General features: G+C 39.9%; 1 protein-coding gene across 5 annotated transcripts; it reads left to right on the top strand.

The window, feature by feature from the left end:
- Positions 1-514: 514 nt before the first annotated feature.
- ano10b (anoctamin 10b) lies at positions 515-16,924 on the top strand. 5 transcript variants are annotated; one of them, XM_020604462.1, is made up of 17 exons: positions 515-924; positions 1,642-1,818; positions 1,925-1,973; positions 6,121-6,395; positions 8,197-8,370; positions 10,536-10,673; positions 11,063-11,179; positions 11,373-11,489; positions 12,884-13,219; positions 13,447-13,629; positions 13,877-13,932; positions 14,039-14,113; positions 15,056-15,220; positions 15,317-15,508; positions 15,594-15,731; positions 15,820-15,932; positions 16,018-16,924. In XM_020604462.1, the coding sequence occupies exons 4-17, from the start codon at positions 6,128-6,130 to the stop codon at positions 16,022-16,024; spliced, it is 2,079 nt and encodes a 692-aa protein (XP_020460118.1). In that variant the 5' UTR covers positions 515-924; positions 1,642-1,818; positions 1,925-1,973; positions 6,121-6,127; the 3' UTR covers positions 16,025-16,924. The 5 variants fall into 5 exon arrangements, with proteins under 5 accessions (XP_020460118.1, XP_020460122.1, XP_020460121.1 ...); XM_020604464.1 differs by lacking the exon at positions 515-924 and having other exon boundaries at positions 1,577-1,814; XM_020604461.1 differs by lacking the exon at positions 515-924 and having other exon boundaries at positions 1,577-1,818.
- The last annotated feature ends 273 nt before the right edge of the window (positions 16,925-17,197 follow it).

Below are 17,197 nucleotides of genomic sequence, written 5' to 3'. Positions count from 1 at the left end.
GCAATGTGCGTTGGTTGTCAAGAGGGAAGGTGCTCAGCCGTTTTGCGGCTTGCCTGAGTGAAATCCGGACTTTTCTTGAAATGAAAGACGTCGAGCATCCTGAGCTACCCAACACTGAGTGGCTCCTGAAGTTTTACTATCTCATGGACATGACTGAACATCTGAACCAGCTCAATGTGAAAATGCAAGGCATTGGAAATACAGTCTTATCCCTTCAACAAGCAGTGTTTGCATTTGAAAACAAGCTGGAACTCTTTATCATGGATATTGAAACAGGTGGTTTATTACACTTTGAAAAAGTGAGAGAATTTAAAGATGCGTGCACAGCAAGTGACCCCGCTCAACATTTTGATCTCCAGCAGCTAGCTGGCTTCACATCTAATCTCCTGCAGTCATTCAAAGCACGCTTTGGAGAATATTATGAGCACATGTCTTTTTAAGTTCATCACTCATCCACACGAGTGTGCAGTGGACAAAGCTGACATGAGTTACATCCCTGGTGTCTCCAGAGATTTTGAGGTAGAGGTTACTGACCTGAAGGCCTCAGACATGTGGGTGAATAAGTTCAAGTCACTGAATGAAGATTTGGAAAGACTTGCACGACAGCAAGCAGAGCTGGCGAGCAAACACAAGTGGACAGAAATGAAAAAAACTTCAACCCGCAGACCAGCTGATTGTCAAAATTTGGAACGCGCTTCCTGTCACATACCACACACTGCAGCGTGAGTATTGCCATATTGACCATGTTTGGCTCTACGTATGCATGTGAACAGTCGTTCTCACATCTAAAAAACATCAAGACCAACCTACGATCACGTTTAACAGATGGAAGCCTCAACGCCTGCATGAAGCTTAACCTCACCACGTATCAACCAGACTACAAAGCCAGCAGCAAAACCATGCAGCAGCAGAAGTCACATTAATGTAATTAAAGTATTTTATTTATTAGTGGTTAGCTTCAGTCTAACAACGTTATTAAAAAGAATAAATCCAGAGACTTATTATACTGTAAAATAGTTGGTCTTATTTAAAAATGCACGCATTTAGTTGTATTCAGTGTAAAACAATATTATATGGCTCTCACGGAAATACATTTGAAAATATGTGGCTTTCATGGCTCTCTCAGCCAAAAAGGTTCCCGACCCCTGAACTAAAGGGAACTAAAGGTATGAGAAGTAACTAAAGCTTATAAAGTAACTAGAGTCTATAAGACTCAAATCTTACAGCACTTTGACACAAAGTACAGATGAGGCTGTTCTGCAATACATTACTGGCTACTAGTTGCATTACTCTAACAGCAAGTAAATGTCCTGTTTCCCTTTAAATTATAGTAAAATGACAGCTGTTATTTTGCAATATGCTGCTGTAGAATTATCGTATTGACCTGGGATGAGTCTGAATGATGATGCTACACTTTGTTGCACTTTGTTCATTGTGTTTTTGTGTTTTGATTTACTCAGAATATCATTATTATAGACCTGAGCACTGTGGCCTAGTGTGAAGAACTGGAAATATTGTTTCTGTATATTGAAGGTCAGCAGTGCTAAAATCTGCAGGTGTTGAATTTAAGGAACCCAGGAACATCCTGAGGTGTGGGTGTCTTTCACACTGACATGGTTAACACAGAGGAAGCATTGGCAGGTGGTGCAGTAGGACCCTGAGATGCAGCAGCAGTAAAGCAGGGAGGAGCCTGAATATACACCAAACAACCATCCACACCCTGCAGCCACTGGGAAGTTCCTCTGCATTCCTACCATACACGCACATACTCACATATACAAAGACAGAAAACTAGGAGGAACCACACGCTGAGGGTGGGTAAGTGTGTTCAGAGTGTGTGAGCATGTTGTTCCTAGTTTCTTTGCAGGAAAACTGAATAGTTACTCTTGTCTTCATACGCCTCCATTTGTGTGTGTTCAAGCAGGAGTGCTGTAGGACGCAAGACCAGAACCTCATCATCAACGTCCTGCCAGGTGCTGTATTTCCTGACTCATCCCCACTTTCATCTTAAACGTCTTTGTCTTATGTCACTACCTCTTTAAACGTAACTCAAGCAGAACAAAAACTGAACCACTTTCAGTTCAGTCTTGCTGTCAGTTTGATCCTGTCTCTCAGGAGTGTGTCTGTATGTTGGCATATTTTCAAGCTCCATTGCTGTTAAAACAGAGGTAGCTTTTTTAAATCTGCTGTTAGGGCAGACATAACTTCTGTTTCCTCCCACAGAACTGAAACATATAGTGCAGATTCATATCTCAAGTGTGACGCAGGTTACTGACATTACAGTTGGAGTGTACATGGCAAAGTATAGTGCACAGATCGCTGGGAAATTGTGCCTCAAATTAGTGCATATTTAGTCTCACTTGCAAATCCAAAAGCTCCATAACTTGTCTAATGTTGCTATAAGGTAATAGCTGGTAATGCAAATGCAGACATAAAACATGAAAATCATAACCGTCAACATATGACTGCCCTCAAATATTTAAATGATGGATTACAAAGGTCTACTAATGTCTCAAAAAGGGGGTTACAAGGGTTGGTACTGTAGTGGTAGTTTGCTTTTTCATAGACTAATGACATTTAGTCTACTTGTCAAAGGATTATTAGCAAGTTAGGACAATGAACTCTTCTGCATGAGTGATGTACACTCTGGCCTGTTCAGGTGGTGTTTCTCAAATCTTCACAATTTTCATCTGTTCTCTTCTAGATTATATTTAGTTAGAAAGCCTTGGTCAATTTTCAATTTTTAGGACTAACATAAAAAGTCTAATGCCACGTTAACAGATTTGTGAGACTACAGGCAGTGAGTTCCTCAGGGCAAATGCTAACATATAGGTGATAATGTTCTTATAACAATAATGCTAACATTCTGTCATTGTGGTTGCCACTGTCACCTTGACTTAGGTTCGTGTGGTAGCATTTAAATACAAAAGCTAATGGGAATTAGTTTGGCAGGTATTTGGTCATAGACCATAACAGTGGACAAATTAAAGTTTTGACCTGATGATGAGGCAGATGAAAAGTTAAGCAGTTACCCAAGTATTTGCAATTAATCCAAGGGGGACATGAGCATCAAGGGATCATTAATAAGCACTATTAATGAATGCCAAATTTCATAATAAGGCTTTCAATAACTGTCAAGGTATTTCACTAAAAGCTAAAACTATCAACTTCCTGGTAGTCCAAGTTCATAGACTTGATTATCTGGGGAATATGAATGCCTATATATATACCAGCTGTTGTGAACAAATCTGGACAAAAGTTGTGGACCAATGTTAGGGTTATTAAAAAATAGACAAACCAGATCAAGACCACTTATGTGAATAATATAAGGATTTAATTATTCTTGCAGCAAGGGAGCATTCAATATACAAAATATGGTTGCATGAAGGAAATGCTCAGAGAGGCAGTCTCTCTGGGGGTCATTTATACAGTCAGACTTAACAGTTGTGGCAAGTTCTGTGTCATCATTGGCTCCTGGAACAAATATGTCTGTATCTCTGCAGTCTGACTGCTTATGAGAACTGAGTTGGTGTAAGCACACAACAGGAAAATACAATCAGTAAAATACATATGGTATCTAAATACATAAAGTATCTATTCTAGATCTACTGTTTACTCTTTGCAAGTACAGAACGTATAATAATTGTACTGTGGGTCACTGGATGGACCATTGTATCATCAGCAAACTTAGGGCCTTGACAGAGGGGTCCTTCAAGATGCAGTCATTGGTGTAGAGCAGGGGTGGGCAATTCCAGTCCTCAGGGGCTGCTGTCCTGCTTGTTTTCCAACTACCCTGCCTGACCTGCTGCTGATTACCTGACTCAGGTGTGTTCAGCCAGTCAGAAGCTGGAAGATACCATCTTAGATGAAAGTGGAGTGAGGAAAGATAAAGTGAATTGGTATCTTCCAGCTTCTGACTGACTGAACACACCTGAACCAGGTGTTGTATTCCGGTTCTTTTTACCATGCTAACTCTGAGAGATGAGGCAGTCCAAGTAGCTTCAAAACAGTGCTGATTTATTCCATGAACAGAGGTAAAAAATTAACATTACACTCTCAGGTAACACCAATCTCTCAAAGGACTTCATAACTACAGATGTCAGGGCAACAGGTCTGTAGTCATTCAGTCCACTGATGGAGGTTTTCTTGGAGACTGTCTTGACAGTGTCTTGCCCAAGGACCCCTCGACATGTGGAGTGCAGGCACCGAGATTCAAACCTTCAACCTTCTGGTTGGAGACGACTGCTCTACCCACCGCACCACTGTCGCCATTGGCCTGTGGTTTTATGTACACTCCAATTAGAATGAAACTGTTAAATTCACAGGGAGAGTGTTGGACCCGGTACTTTTTACCATGCTAACTCTGAGAGACGAGACAGTCCAAGTAACTACAAAACAGTGCTGATTTATTCAATGAACACAGGTAAAAATTAACATTACACGCTCAGGTATCTTGCACCTCCAACCTGCACGCAGGCAGCTGAAAGATGAAAGACACTGAACCACACCAGGCCTATACATTATATCACTTTGGTTGGGCTAGCCCCATACTACTCAGGGACGCCAAACCGTGACGTCTCCCGGTGCCAGCTTTGCAGCTGGCCAGAGCAGTAGTCAAAGCATGAAGAAAAATCAATGTGTGATTGTTGATTATGTGGTGTGTAGCTAAAACATTCTGACATGACCTCTAATGACATGTCGTGACATTAAACATAAGAAAATATTATGGCTATGACTACAGTTATACACGTCATAATAATAATAATAATAATAAACATCCTGTCTTCTAACAGTCATCAACTTTCTATCTAGTTATCCTTGACCATAAGCAACCTGCTGCAACTCATAAGAATGCCTAAGCATTTAACAGTCTGAGCTAGACACATCCTGTCTACTCTAAACATTTCTAATACATCAAGTATCTAACCAATATCTATCTGACTAAAAATACCTAACAAGAGTAAAAGATTTGCAACTGATAACAAGAGTCTCTAGGTCTGTGTTGCATGTCCTCTGTAGCACTGTGACATCTGTGCACCAACCTTTATTTATGTAGAAGCAGATTCCACCTCCTCTTGTTTGCCCAGACAGCTCCTTTATGTGATCTACTCTGTACACCTGGAAGCCCGGTACTTGAATCGCGCTGTTTGCGATCGAGTCGCTCAGCCAGGTCTCCGTGAAGCGCAAAGCAGCAGAGCATACAAAGTCAGAGTTAGTCCTGTTGACAAGAAAAATTTCCTCCAAAAAATTATCCATTTAGTCCCTGGTGGGACAGGTGATGTGCTGTCTGTATTTGGGCAGTTTGTGGGAGAGATTTGCCCTGTTAAAGGCACCTAGAACAATGAGTCGGGATGTTCTAGCTCCACGCTAGTTATCCGTTCTGCCAGGAGCTGTAGTGTGCTAGTGTGTGTCTGTGGTTTTATCTACACTCCAATTAAAACCTGTGGGGATTTACCTGAACAGGACAATTCATTGATAGTTGGAGTTTTACATTTTAATGCTGGGTCTTTAAATGTTTCTTGTAAGCATTGAATCTTACACGGAGACCAGGGGATTTATTTTAACATGAAATACACAGAGTGTCTTTGACACAGGAGGTAGGCTGTGTTACAGTATAAAGTGGGCAGTAAATAGAACGTTCAGACAAAACAGTAATTGTGCTCCAAAGTGATTTCTTTGATATATTCTAGCATACTGACATTGCCATCTTCATTTCATGAATTATATTTTGGATTTTGTTAAAAGGTTTAATAAACATCTCAGTTCCAAAAAATTAGAATGTTCTGGCTATTTTTTTGATATGTTGGGCTTTACAGGGCTAGAGCCATGAGGCTAGTGTGGCTAAAAAGGGAAGAAAACAGTGTAACAGCTTAAAAAAGGAGCAAACCTCACATCCTGACTAATTCTTTGGTGGTGTACCTTCCTTGCGCTCCTTTTGGGTGATGATGATGGAACAATTGAGATTAAAAGCTCCAGGATAAGTGGAAAGGAACCCATAACCTGGCAAACTAAAACCGTTTCTGTGAACGATGGAGCAATTGAGATTAAAAGCTCCAGGATAAGTGGAAAGGAACCATAACCTGGCAAACTGAAACTGTTTCTGTGAATATATTATCCCAGTCTCATCATGAGTACGGCAGATGGCGATGAAGGTGAAGGTGCACGTGGGAGAGGTAGTGAAAGAGCCCGGTGGCCGGAGGATAAGACCCCAGAGGGAAAGGTGCTGGGCAAATCGAGTGCTACAACCACTGGACCAGGCTGGACAAAGGTCAGCTGCCCTTGCTGTGTGTCGGAGCAGATCGAGCCGTTGGTTCTAGTGAAGCTTGGTGCGAAGGTTCGGCCTGAGACGAAGAGGTGGCTCATCAGACTGATTGGAGCTCCTCAGAAAGATGGAGGTAAGAGCTTGATGAACTGCAGGAGTACACGTAGAGACTGGTCCAACCCAGCAAAGAAATATGTGCAGATCAAATATTATAAACATTTATCTCACTCTTATATTGAAAGTATAGTGAACATGAGTCATTACCCAGAAGGGCTCTAACATTTAAACATTAGATTGCATTTGCATTTACTTGCAAGTTGGCAGCATAGATGAATTTAGTTAAATGATTTCTATGCATAAGCTACAGAGCATGAACATTTAACTAGGACAGAAAACGTGACAAAATTTGTTTTCTGCGACAATATTTATAAGCATTTCTTTGCAGATAAACGCCTCGTTTTGATGTTTGAACTACATTACGTATGAGTGAATAGATATTTATCCTAATAATCATAAAAATTAAAGACTTAATTTTCCTTTTATTTTACTTTAAAAATATTTTGGTTTGGGGGGAGATCTCATCTCCTTTATGGAAATTTCCTAGGTCAGATGACTATATATTTTTTTATTTTACAGCAGTGGTATACAAGTCATTAAACCCATTCTGTGATGACAGAACACCACAGACATCATTTTCCAGAGACAGGAAATACTCGTTCTGTCAGGCTGATTCTTGCAATGATGAAAAAGACATTTAGAATATTTCCTATTGATGGAATGCTACAACCATAAAAACATGGAGTTTGTATGAGTTTGCAAAAATTTAAATATAATTCCTGTGTAGAGTTAGAAAAAGGCAATTAAGATTGCACAGTCGTGATTCTGCATGATAGTGTGCTTTACAATGTTTTAATCATAAAAGCATGTTCTGGTATTTTTAAAGATTGACATAATAATGGATTAGTTAAAGTTAGCTTTGCTTAAACTGTTTTTAAAAAATTAACTTAGTTTTTAAGCTAATTTATATGAAAAACTACAGCTTTCCACATGTGATGAATGAATATTACATTATTAAACAAACACTTGTCTCAAAGTTCAAACAAGAGTAAACACAAAAGTAATAAATTAGCTCCCAGGATTAGCTATTGTAGCTAACTGCTAGGAGTCCACATCTAGAGCAGTAGCCCGGCTAACTAAGCTAGCTGTTTGTTTTGCCTACTAGCAAACTATTTATCTGCAGTATTAAACATATATTACTTATTGTTATAGACACTGAATCTTTACAACACAGGTTGAAACAGCAAAAATAATCCTACTCTGAGTTTTGTTTAAAAATCTGCATTTCACTTACTTTCTATATTCACCCATTTGTGACATTCTGTTCTTTCTTTTCCCAAATTCCCATCCAACAAGCCATGAATGCCACTACCCTGCCATCAGACATTAATTGTATGTCTCTCTCTCTTATGTTTTTCTGTATCAAGCTTCTTCCCGCTTTCATTGACCAAATCAACGCTGCTGGAGCTGCTAACTGCAGTTCCGCTGCTAACCTTAGTTCTTAGATTTGTTTGTGCTGTGCCTTTGAGTCACTTTTTCAGCTTTTGCATCAGATATAGAAAGAGCTTTTTGTTTTGACCATAAATACACTCCACATTTGGGCTCCCCCAGTTGATGACAATTAACATTATGTTCATTTTTCAAAGGAACAGATGTAGACATGCCTCTTTTTGTTTGGTTAAATGTCACATCAACATATTTCTCTGCCTAGTTGATAATATATGAACTACAGGAGAAAGGATATAGGATAATGACTATATACAGAATGTGTTTAAACAGTTAAGTGTTCCTCTTCTGTGAATTGGCCTCTCTTTTTGGTATCAAATTACAAAATAATAGTTTTGGTACTCCCCCTTTGCGCCACCTTCCAACCACAGGTGCTGCGTTACTTGCCCACCCAGGCGAGGATGCCAGTGGTGACATCATCGTGGTCGCTGCCCCACGCTGTACATTACTACGAGCCGTTGAAGAGTTGGGTCTGTGTAAACCTTACCGTGACGGGGACATGGAGGCCTTCTCCTACGATGACAAAGACAATTTTATAGAGTCAGGTAAAGCATAGTAGCTTGGAATGTATTCATGAATACACTAAATATGACATGTCATTGTGCTCCTGTTGCTAAGCCATAAAATTAAAGCTGTTATCCCAACAGGCTGCTAGGGGCACACATCACAAGAATCAGTTGTGTTGTGATGTGGTTTTCAAATGTGTATCTCCTCTGCACTGAAATAAGCACTGTCTAATTAAAATCATGTGACCTTTTAAATTTCAAATAAACTGAAGGATTATATGTTCCTGTCTGGGTTGGGAACATTCAAATTCTCATTTTGTTAAAATGAATAAACCATTAAAAAACTAGGAATCCAGGATGAAGTGATTAGGTCAAAGGTCAAGATTACAGCGTCCATCCCATTCCCATTAATATGACTGCTTGGTGGAGGCATACAACCATAAAGCATTAATTCTACTTATTTATGCATAGTTATACATTTTTATATGATTATTCAATCTCTTGTTCAGGATCCTTGTTTTACAGGTGTCACAGATGATGTGTACCAGCAGAGACTTTTGGGTGTTGAGGGGTCTGTGATACACACTTGTTCTGAACTTAAATGGAGATTTTCATTATCCACTTCTTGTTCCCATTAGTCTGAAGTACCCATCCATCATGCCGTTATTTCGTTTCTCTTTATTGACAAGATGACCTCACCACTGAGCTTTTATCTTAGAGTTGTAGTTTAAAGTGAAAATTTGGATATTTGTCTGTGTGAATAAATTTTCCAACAGAAAAGCTTTCTGGAGCTACCTGAAATGTGTCTTTTGCTTGACAGCTGAACAGAGTCAGTTATTTAGCTCCACCTTTTATTTAGTTCAACCTTTTGGGTGTGTCTGATCTACCCTGCAGGATATTCTGGATTTAGTTGAACACTCTTTTTTTGATAGATGGACAGGCTTCTTCTGCTCACAAATGTTTGCAAAGACTCATGCTAAAGCAGTTCACTATATAATCCCTGTTCAACCCGTAGTGTCTTTTTATACAGTTATACAGTACATATGACTTCAGACTGAAGTCAAACATATAGAATATTCTCATAGTGAAGGAGCCGGCACAACAGAAATAATGTTCTCTGCAGTGGGAACAAGACTAAGAATACTGTGAGCAGAAGACTGATCTATTCATCTACACTTGTGTTAAATGTTTTGCAAACACGCCTTCTATTTGTATTTGACAGTTGATGTGAAAAACACAAAAAACTTGACAGCACTCAGAGAGTACAAACCTCTGCTAAGGTAACTCAGTTTCCGCATGATGCCCTTACACCTACCAGCAATGTTCCCATGATAGTTTGACCCCCATAATATGAGTCCTTGACCATGAAGCATTTGGAATCAAATTGACATCATTAGTAATTTGATAGGAAAAACTACATTTCAGTAATAATGGTTTTCTTCAGGATCTGGCTCAGTAACTTTTGATGATATGGGCTGTTCCATGGGCCATACCCTATCTCTCTAAATAATTTCATTAAAATATCTATTCACAACTTGAGCTATGCTGTGAACAAACCAACAAACACTAGCAAAAAGCATTATGTGAAAAGAAACAGAAAGCGTTGAGTAAATGCATTTGAAGTTATGATCACAGCAGTGATCGGGAGAGGCTGTGGCTTAGGAGGTAGAGTGGGTCGTTTCCTAACCGTAGGATTAGCAGTTCGATTCCTCGCTTGTCCAGTCAAAGTGTCCTTTAGCAAGACATTGAACCCCCAGTTATCCCGATGATAACACCAGTGTGTGAATGGCCAAGTAGTGTAAAAAGCGCGTTGGGTGTGCTGTAAAGTGTAGAAAAGCGCTATACAGGTATAAGAACATTTAGCGGTACATCCAGTAGATGGAGAAAAACTGTCTCTTTGTTTTGGATGAAACTGTGGTGCTACTAAAGCAGAGCAGTTTGCTGCAAGTCTGCCAGATGTTAGGTGGCAGAAGTTATAGTTTGGGTACAATGGGGACAATGTTGACCCTTTGACTGTTCCACTAGTTTACTTGTATAAATTTATTTTGTACATGAAATAGGTCAAGACACAACTCAGGCAGTTGGATGATCTAATCCAAACTGAGGTCGGTTCTGTCTTGCCAGCCTGAGCTTCTGTGTAGTAGTTAAATTACTTTCACATTTTTCCTGACTCGTGTATCTGTGCCTATTCACGTGTGTTACAGACAACGTGGAGGTGTTCCTGACGCTAGCGGAGCGACAGTATATAGTGAAATATGAGCTGGATGGTTTGTGGGTGCAAAGGGACCTGAAAGTACCTGGCCTGTCCGACAGCTTTGTACTGAAACACAGAGACAGCATCTGTGAGTACTTTCAGTTCTTGTTCAGAATCTAGCTGTACTACGTATCTGCTACTGTTCTAATCTATTATCTATGGCTTGCTGTTACTCTCCTGATATACAGTCAAGAAACTTTACTTTACAAGTCCATAAATATTTGGACAGTGACACAATTTTTACAATTTTGCCCCTTTATACCACCACAATGAATTTGAAAACCTTGAATTAAAGCTGACAGTCTACAATAACATATCGATTGCTTCATTTCAAATTGTAGTGATGTACAGAGGCAAAATTACAAAAGTGGTGTCACTGTCCAAATACCTATGGACCTGACTGTACAGTATTAGGATTAGTTATTACACGTTCCCAAGTTACTCTGGTTTGAAGTGCTGTTTTGATGTCATGTGCAGGGCAGAAGCTTGTGTCAGCTGGTGTGGTTGTGGACATGGTTCCCCTCCACAACCCGGGCAAATTGAGGGAACTTGGTAAAACCTGGTACTCTGGGAATCATCTGGCTCAGCCATTAGGTGGGTGGAAAAACACACCACACACACATATATGATGCAAGTATGGTCACAGTCTCATTTTTAATTTATTCACCCCTGAGAGGAATTAGAATTCACAGCAGGTGTCTGGGTGGGTCACAGCTATATTTTCTACCTGTACATAAGACACATGAACCACACAGGTACTTAAAGCTCCGTCTGCTGCTTTATCCAGATGCAGTCAATGAATATTTTGGAAGCTCTGTGGGATTCTACTTCAGCTTCCTTGATTTCTACACCTGGTCTCTGCTCCCACCAGCAGTACTAGGCCTGTCCATTACTTACTTCTCTGGTAGGTTATTTATTATTTATTTTTGTGTATATAGTGAATGGCATTTAGACATACTTAACACTCTAAAACATTTTTATACCTTTAGAATGGGGACTTCAAACACTATATCTTGAAGCTGCACATAACAATTTTTTCATGTAAACAGCATATATGCTAATGTGAAGCAGCTGTTTGAACTTAAATGACTGAACATTCTGAATACTGAGAAATCGGATAACTTTATGTTAGCAAACTGCCAACAGCAGACTCATATTCACCAGCCAGACTGGTACTGCATGGGCTTTACAAGGCAGGATTAAACAAGGCTAAAAGTCTGCCATGATACTGCCACTGTAAAAGTAGAACTTGTAGGCATTAAAATTGAGAAAACCTTGCTATTGTGGAGGCACAGGGGTAATGATTTAGTTTAATCTCAAGAACTTAAGTTAATTATTGAAGACAAAGCAGCTTTGGTTGTTGTTAACTGTTAACCTATGATATCAAGATAATGGATAAAACTGATTTAAGCAAAATCATATAACCTGGTCATCCTCAGTTTTTGTATTTATCCTTTCCATTTTAACATTTCACTGCAAGGGAAAACATTCTGTATGTGAAGCTGGGATTTAGGATGGTGCTAGAGAAAAGAACAGGCTATTTGGTTAACATAGCACTGTATATTATTGTTGTGCATTAAATTGTTGTAGGCCTATTATAGTGTACTTCATAGCATAAAAGCTCAAGATCAATGCAAAGCTAACATTACGATGCCAATATGTAAACATTAGCATGTCCATAAAATATTTTACAAAATACTATATTTGTACCTGATGGATATACTGCAGTACATCGTTTTCCACACATAACATGCACACAATCAACATGCTTGACATTACATGTGAACTTCAAGTTATGTGTTAAAATTGTACTGTAGTAAGCTAACAAGTTGACATGCTAAATGTTACACACTAGAGCCTATATTTGCATGTGAAAATGCAAAGCACATGTTAATGTGTTATAATGCTAACATGCTAATATCATTAATCTCACCGCACTGCCAAGGCTGAGAGGATGAAAACAGAAATGTTTTAAAGGTATCATGTGATGATAATCACCAGAACCATCAGTATTCATCTTCTGAGTGTGAATTGGCCTATTTTAATGGCAACCGTCAAATTGTTTTGTTTTTCCACTCTTGATTAAAATTGACCAAAATGTGTGTCATATCACTAATGTGGCTGGAAACATTACTGAAATCAGTGTTTTTTGGCTGGATACTGAGGATAGGATGCTCAGTCTTGTTTTTAATTTATGATGAGGAGGGTGTACAGTATGATGAATGGTGTATAATACACTCAGGTCCAGTACAGTGAGTGCAGCTGTAAGTCGAAAAACAAACTTCTTCCTTATCACAGGTGAGGCTCAGAAGGAGAAGGAGTCAGTCTGGGGCTCAGGGGTCACAACTGCTGAAGATGAGTCAGATCTAGTGTTCAGTGGTCATATGGTCCAGGCTGTGTTCAGCATGATCTGGTCCACGGTAATCATGGAGCTGTGGAAACGTCGGAGCTCCACCCTGTCCTACCGCTGGGGGACCCTTAACCTCACAGAGCGCTTCGCAGAGCCCAGGCCCGGTTTCCATGGTGAAATCGGGGTCAACCCAGTGACGGGTCGTGTGGAGCCGCTCTTTCCTGGATGGCAGAGGGACCTACGTATGGCACTGGTGTCCGTCCCAGTGGTGGGTCTGTTTCTAGGTAGGACTTATGCATCCATCACTATATGTTAGTGAGCAAGATATGAATTAGTTCCTTTATTTAATGTCTGAAGTGAAAGATGAAGTAGCAAAGATGAGTTCTACAGCTGTGTGTGAAGCATGTTAAAACACTTACAAGCATCTGTTCAGTCCTTTTAAATAGCAAAGCCACTTATCAGCTCTGTTTCCCTTGTCACCTCTCCTGCTCTTTTCCATCTTCTCCTGCAGGGTTGGTGGTACTGGGGATGACTTGTTTCTACTGGGGGGAGGCCCATATACAGCAGCTACACAAAGACTGGGACTCCCTGCTGACTCAAATTCTGCTCTATGTGCCATCAGTACTACACATCATTTATACAAACATGTTAGCGACTGTTTACAGGAATGTGGCTCAGTCTCTGACTGAATATGGTGAGTGAGACAGAGGGGGTGTCAAGGGAGGAATTAAGAAGACTCAGTATTTTTCAACAGAGTCAAAACAATATTTCACATTTAACGTGATGCGGTGACAGTAAGTCTTGAGGAATGTGTGGCAAAGATGTAATCAGAGAAAAGAGAAGGGAAAAAGTCATAAGAATGATGAAGCTTTTCTAATGATTACTGATATTTCTGCTTATAATATTAGTGGAAATGATGACCTCTTGTTATGTCCCTTCAGAGAACCACAGAGAGCAGTCAGCCTTTGAGAACCATTTGACAGCGAAAGTCTTGGTGGTTAGTTCCTCCTCTCCTCTCCTCTCCTCTCCTCTCCTCTCCTCTCCTCTGTCAGCTTCTTAATCCAAGAGACTCTTTTAACAGACTCTTTTCTCTCTTCCACCAGTTCACCTTCTTCAACTACTTTGCTGTGCTCTTTCACATTGCCTTCATCAAGGAGGATGTGCCTTTGCTTCGTAAGGTAATGACTGAACTCCACAACTCCTTTGTCCAGAAGTGTCATGTTTTTAAGGTGGTACTCCGGTGACTCAGTATTAGACTTCCATATTCTTGGGGAACTTAAGTAAAGTAGTTTAAGAAATATAAAAATCAGTACAGCAGAGGCTAAAATATCCTGGTCTTTGTACCTAATGTTTGTGAATATCCAAGAACACTGAATCCAACAAGAGAGTCCACCCACCTAGTTTTTAATGCAGAGTTTCTGTTCAAATTCGGATGCTTTTAATCTCAGATGGAAGTAACCGTGATGACATCATCAGCGTTGTTTTGTTTTGTTGTTTTTATAATGTGATAAACAGACTAACTTGGTATTTAGTTTCACTTCATTCAGTTAGCCTTAGTCTTTGTTCTTGTTAGCCAGCTTCTTGTTAAAAGTCATGGTTAGATTGCTTTTACCCTAACCTAACTGACTTTCTTTGCTAACACTACAACTTTGCACTGATTCCAAAAGGGGCACTCCACCATTTCTGTTTCAGCAACTGTTTCATTAGCTGCCAGTATTCCTGGGATTATTTATTTATTTTACATTTTTTTCATACAAAAAAATTTGTTTCTTTTTAAATTTGTCATTACTATTTCTGTAAATCAACTTGTTCGCTGTGTCCACACTTATTATTAGCTCATTCATTTTCAGTCCTACCTACAAAGCTTCAGCTGGTCGACTGTTTCTCTAAACTAATGAAAACATCTGTCAGTGAGAACAAAACCAGGCATATTTGGGTCATTTAATAAATCTGAGATGTGAGCAGCATTTCAGAGGCCCGGAAACAGAAATGGTGGAGTCGCCATTTTGGAATCAGTGCAAAGTTGTAGTGTTACCAAAGAAAGTCAGTGAATGAAATGAAAGGACTTTCTGAATAAATGTAAAATGATTTGTTCTCTGTCTCCCTTTCTCTATCCAAAGCGCCTTGCCTCTTTGCTGATAATATCCCAGGTGGTGAACCAGGTGACAGAGGTGGTCATACCTTACCTGGTAGACCGGTTCATCAGTACCCCCAACAGGGCAGAGACTGAAGATGACCCACAGGAGGACAAATTTAGAAACGAAAGCACCCTGCCTGCTTTCCCTGTGTGTATTAACAATTTTTTAACACCACAAAGCCAAACAAGGCAAAACAAAAACCTTTTGGCAGTGTATGACAGCAAGCTTATTGATCTGTCACAGGGCCTTTTTGCTGAGTACATCGAACTCCTGGTGCAGTTTGGGTATTTGAGTCTTTTCTCCTGTGTGTATCCTCTGACGGCTGTGCTGCTGCTCATCAACAACATCACAGAGATCCGAACAGATGCCTACAAGATCTGCAAACTCTTCCGCAAACCCTTCTCCCCTCCTGTGGCTAACATGGGTGTGTGGCAGGTCAGAATATAACACAAAACACACAATAGATGAGACGTGTCACACGTAATCAGCTCATGTGGTTGTCTTGATACGTGTGTTTCAGCTAGCTTTCCAGGTCCTGAGTTTTGCCTCCGTCATGTCCAACTGCTGGCTGTTACTGCTGTCGCCACAGTTACAGGAGCTGTGTCAGCAGGGCAAGATGAGCTGCACAAGCATTTTGCTGATGGCTGTTTTGGTGGAGGTAGGAGGGAGAAGGGAGAGAGTGACACAAGCAAAATAATAATATCCATGTGCATTCCCCTGACGGTTTTAGCCTTGTGTTTTTGCAGCATGTGCTCATCTTAGTTAAGGTTATTGTGGCAGTCCTGATCCCCGATGAACCAGACTGGATCCGGAAAAAGATAGAACGCATGGAGTACAAATCCATTCAGGCCCTGAAACAGTAGGTTAACCCCATTATGTTTCATTATTTAGCATTTTGATGTCTTCCTTCACCTGTGTGACAACTTTTCTTTTTTCTTGGCCAGATGCTGAGCTGAAGAGTCCTGATTGCGTTTCAAAGTGTTAAGGTGTGTTTTACGTTGTGCTGTGCTGGCCTGCTACACCCAGAAGACACAGTACCACCTTCAGTGTTGTGTATAACTTGAAAGGAGAAAACCTTAGGATCTCCACTATGGCCACAGTGCATCCTGCTGAGTCCCCAATGCTTGCCCTATACTGTATATTCATATTATATGTATACTGCAAGTGTATCTGAAACATGAGCTAAAATGTGTTTTTCTTGTCAATGTTGGACAGCAGATGGAATGTCTCAGATGACCTTTACAAAGTTTATGTTATGATAAAGAAGGTTTTTGTAGGGTTTGTTGATAAGTTGGGAAAACAGAAGAGTTCTTGGAAAATCAGTAAGGTTTCAGTGTGTACAGTCAATATTTGGTAAGGGTGTGACAGCACAGAGTATTTATTTTTTCTGGCTGGATCAAGGACAGACAATAATTGACTAAATGTTGCAGTTCTTTTCTCTGATCTAGGGCACTTTCAGGAGTGTTTTGCTCAGTGCTATCTAGTGATAGGGTATAACTAGTGTTCATATTTAGGGGACAGTATCGTCATCGGACTGATTCTTACACTGCACTGATCGCTTTTATATCAAAATTGGTTTAAAAAACAAAAGGTTTAATATAAACTGTTTGTAGCATTTCACCTGGCTTTGCAGTCCCTTTCAGCTCAGCTCAAAGCAATTTAGTCTTTCACTTCAGTGGTTTTGAATTTATGGCCCACAACTTTACCATGACCCATTCTGGTTCACCCATTTAGCAGGTAATGAGATCCTGATATATTGATCAGTGAACTAAGACAAGCTGGCATAACAGCGAGATCCTGTGACCTTTAGATGGAGCCAATCTATTTGATTTCTCTGGGCTAATATACAGTAACAAATTGATTTCTCTGGGCTAATATACAGTAAGTTAGCTGGCTACTGGCTAGAGTTACATATTTATCTTGCCAGCATTAGAGTGGCATCAGTCTGTTGGTAAGAAAATAAATACTCTACGCATATCTCCTAAAATGTTTAACGACTGTATTTACATTATGATCAGTAAATGTTACATAAGTACATGTCAAAAGTCATATTTTGTCGTGATATAACCCAAAACAACGAGGCATGACTTAATGAGAAAAAAGTCTGCCTCTAGTTGAACAAAA

The sequence above is a fragment of the Monopterus albus genome, unplaced genomic scaffold, assembly GCF_001952655.1.
Source record: "Monopterus albus unplaced genomic scaffold, M_albus_1.0 scaffold65.1, whole genome shotgun sequence".
In the NCBI taxonomy this organism is placed as follows: domain Eukaryota; kingdom Metazoa; phylum Chordata; class Actinopteri; order Synbranchiformes; family Synbranchidae; genus Monopterus; species Monopterus albus.
The sequence above is the reverse complement of the archived record's forward strand: the minus strand, read 5'-3'. Positions and strand labels throughout refer to the sequence as shown.

What these genes read in the sequence shown, in the direction of transcription:
- ano10b (XM_020604462.1), top strand. Translation starts at nt 6,128, where the DNA reads ATGAGTACGGCAGATGGCGATGAAGGTGAAGGTGCACGTGGGAGAGGT. An exon ending in AGACAATTTTATAGAGTCAG is followed by an intron (nt 8,371 to 10,535) that starts GTAAAGCATAGT and finishes CGTGTGTTACAG; the next exon opens with ACAACGTGGAGGTGTTCCTG. An exon ending in AGTGGTGGGTCTGTTTCTAG is followed by an intron (nt 13,220 to 13,446) that starts GTAGGACTTATG and finishes CTTCTCCTGCAG; the next exon opens with GGTTGGTGGTACTGGGGATG.